Source organism: Nicotiana tomentosiformis, chromosome 10 (genome assembly GCF_000390325.3).
Source record: "Nicotiana tomentosiformis chromosome 10, ASM39032v3, whole genome shotgun sequence".
Lineage (NCBI taxonomy): Eukaryota > Viridiplantae > Streptophyta > Magnoliopsida > Solanales > Solanaceae > Nicotiana > Nicotiana tomentosiformis.
In genome coordinates, this window is record NC_090821.1 from 60,314,554 (window position 1) to 60,318,057 (window position 3,504).

The 3,504-nt window shown below is 35.1% G+C and overlaps 1 protein-coding gene across 1 annotated transcript; it reads right to left on the reverse strand.

Annotated features, from left to right (window-relative positions):
• Positions 1–845: 845 nt before the first annotated feature.
• LOC138900263 (uncharacterized) lies at positions 846–2,681 on the reverse strand. Its single transcript, XM_070186983.1, has 3 exons — positions 2,080–2,681; positions 1,755–2,013; positions 846–1,364 (listed from the first exon to the last, which is right to left on the reverse strand). Exons 1-3 carry the CDS (start codon positions 2,679–2,681, stop codon positions 846–848), a joined length of 1,380 nt encoding a protein of 459 aa, XP_070043084.1.
• Positions 2,682–3,504: the final 823 nt, after the last annotated feature.

The window sequence follows — 3,504 nt, forward strand, 5'->3', positions numbered from 1 at the left end:
GCACTGATTCTTCTACAGATAAATTATGCTTGTTATAAACTCTAAAAGATCTACTATTAATAGAGTAACCGAAAAAATACCTTCGTCACTCCTTGGATTATATTTTCCAAGGTTGTCCTTACCATTATTGTGGATGAAGCACTTACTTCCAAATGGATGAAAGTAGCCTATATTGGGCCATTTGCTTTTCCATAATTCATATGGAGTTTTCTTCAAAATGGGTCTTATAAGACATCTGTTGAGAATATGACATGTTGTGCTTACTGCTTCTGCCCAAACATGATTTGGCAATGAATGATCTAATATCATTATTCTGGCCATATCTTGTAGGGTTTGATTTTTCCGCTCAACTACTCCATTCTATTGGGTTGATCTTAGAGCTGAGAAATTGTGAGTATATCCTTGATCATTGCAGGATTCTTCAAAGGCTATGCTTTCGAATTCTCCCCCATGGTCACTTTGGATGGTTATGATGAGATACCCATTTTCCCTTTCAATTCTTTTACAAAAGATCGCAAAATTTTTCAAGGCTTCATCGTTATGAGATAAAAAATAACCCATGTAAAAAGTGAGTAGTCATCAACAATAACAAAAGTATATCATTTACATCTAATGTTGGCAGTTCTAGTGGGTCCAAATAAGTCCATATGAAGCAATTGTAAAGGCCTGGTCATACATATAATGACCTTGGTTTTTAAAGAGTTTCTAGTTTGTTTACCAATCTGACATGCATCACAAACATGATTTCTAGAAAAATTGAGTTTGGGAAGGCCAATAACTAAATCATACTTGGAGAGTTTTTCAATTAGATGAATGCTTGCATGACCAAGTTTTTTATGCCACAGTCATGGATCATCAGATATGAATGCCAAACCGATATGACTATCTAGATTTTCAATGCCATCAAGAATGTAAACATTTTCATACCTTTTTTCTGGAAGAATGATTTTACCTAACTCATCTTCAATGGCACATCCTGCTTTTTTGAATTTGACTTCGTACCCCGAATCACATAGTTGACTTATACTTAAGAGATAATAGTTGAGTCCATCTACAAGGTATACTTCTGTAATATCACAATTATTGTTGAATGGAAATCTGCCGGTGCCAGCTATTTTTTTTTTTGAATTATCATCAATTTTGACATTTCCTCCATTTATTTTTGTAACTTCTTTGAACATATTTTTGTCACATTTCATGTGACTGGAACACGCACTGTCTAAATACCATTTTCCTTTGCGACTCTTTCTGTGGTGTTCCTGCAAAATAGAATTATCACCTTCTTTTAGGTACCCAAGCTTGCTTGGGTCCTTGTTGGTTAGTTCTACTAGAATCAGGATTGTCTTTGGGTTTCCAAATCCATCCTGAAATATTAGATTTACGAAATCTACGAAAGGAATATTTATGTCCACCTTGTTACAGTTTTGACACATATGGGTTGATCTAGTATTTGATCTAGTACTTGTGGACTCAGTTCTAACAGCTACTTTTTCACTTGACTTGTAAGTCGCCTGGTTAGATTTGACAAAACTGTGATTGGTGGATTTATGCATGCCATTAAGTTACATTTGCAATTCCTGAACTTCATCTTGAAGCACATTTCTTTCGATTTCACAAACTTCAGGTTTAAGTTCTTAGTCCTTCTTTTCCCTATTGAGTCTTTTTAATTCATTAAACATTTTTTGAGACTCCTTTAGGGTAAGGTCAAGAATATTCTGCAATTCATTACATCTATCATAACTATAGGGTCTTACCTCGCTTGTTTCACCTCTTGCCATGAAATAGTTTTTAGTATCTTCTTTGCTTTCATCATATGATATATCTTCATCGGTCCAGCAACCATAATAAGTTTTCATATCATTTTCCAAAATGGTCATAAAGCATAAGTTTGCTATTTCCTCATATTCTGAGCTGTCTTCATCGCTCCAGCTTCCAAAGGATTTATTTTTATTGAACCCTCTACAGATTTTTCTTTTAAAATCTGGGCATTCAGCTTGAACACGGCCATACCTTCTACATTAAAAGAATTTTTCATCATTTTATTCTTGTTCATTATATTGCCTGGTTCATTTGGATGACATCTTTCCCTTTTTTTGTGTGTTTCTGTATCTTCTCATCAATTCATTCATGTTTCTTGACACCATGGAGATTTCATCTTCAAGAGCTTCTAGATCATCATCAATATCATTTTCAGGTTCGTTAGTTATAGTTTTGAAAGGAACTATTTTCTTCTTTTCTTCCTGACGCATTTTCTTGAGATGGGTTTTCTCTAAAGCTATGAGATCTCCTCGTAGTTCATCATATGAAAGTTTGTCTAGATCTTGAGATTCGAGTGTAACTACTTTTGTTTTCCATGTGGTAGGCAAACTTCTCAGGATTTTTCGAACTTGATTACCACTTGAGTAAGGTTTACCAAAGGCTTTCAGATCGCCAATGATTTTACTGAATCTTCCAAGCATCTCCTCCATGGATTCTTCTTCTTTCATCTGGAAGAGTTCATAATCGTGAACCAACAACTTTATTCGAGTTTCTTTTACTTTGCTGGTTCTTTCATAGGTAACTTCCAGTTTGTCCCACATTTCTTTTGCGGTATCATAGCTTGAAATTTTCGCATACTCTTCTCCACCTATAGCATTATAAAGCAAGTTTCGTATCTTAGCATTAACTTGAACAACTACCATTTATGTGTCTATGTATTCATCTATATCTTCAGGATCAGCTGGTGGTTCAGTTATTGCTGGCAATGGATAATTTTTCTTTTTGATAACACATTATACCTTGACATCATAGGGCTTTGCATAAAGTTTCATGCCTAGTGTTCAGTGGGAGAAATGTTGTCCATTGAAGTATGGTGGCCTTACTTGCGATGTCCCTTCTTAAAAGAGTGCTCCAATAGTTACTTGATTTGATATGATCTTTTTTCACTAGCTGTTAAGCAAAAGATAAAAGTGTGAGACCTGCTCCGATACCAATTGAAAGTACAAGAGGAGGGGGGTTGAATTATCGATTTTCTTTTTTTTTTGTTCCCTGAGTAGTTTACTAATTAGTCGACTGAAGGTAAGAACAGAGTATAAGTAAAGCAGAAATAAAATGCAGGAATTAAAGACTCCATGATTTTTATACTAGTTCGGACCTAATGTGAATCATACGTCCAGTCCCCTAGGGTAGGTTGCAAGGGTGTTCTCTTTTAGTATTTGAAGTTTCTTGATATAAGAGAGTTGATATAGCTTTACACCAACAACTTAGTCACTATGTTACTTCTCGATTCTTGATACAATGCCTCACATGCGTTTTTCTCTATTTCTTCTCTCACTAGTTACACAGTAGATCTAGAGTGAGCTACAATAATTTTTTGGAGTAGAACAAAAGGAGTGATAGTGGTTCGTTCAAAGTATATGTCATTCCCTTGACATACTTTATTTTATACTTGAGCCTTTTAGCTTGGCGAATCTTTGACAGACCATTGAAGGTTTTGCAGTTCCAAGGGAATTGATCCTGGAAATT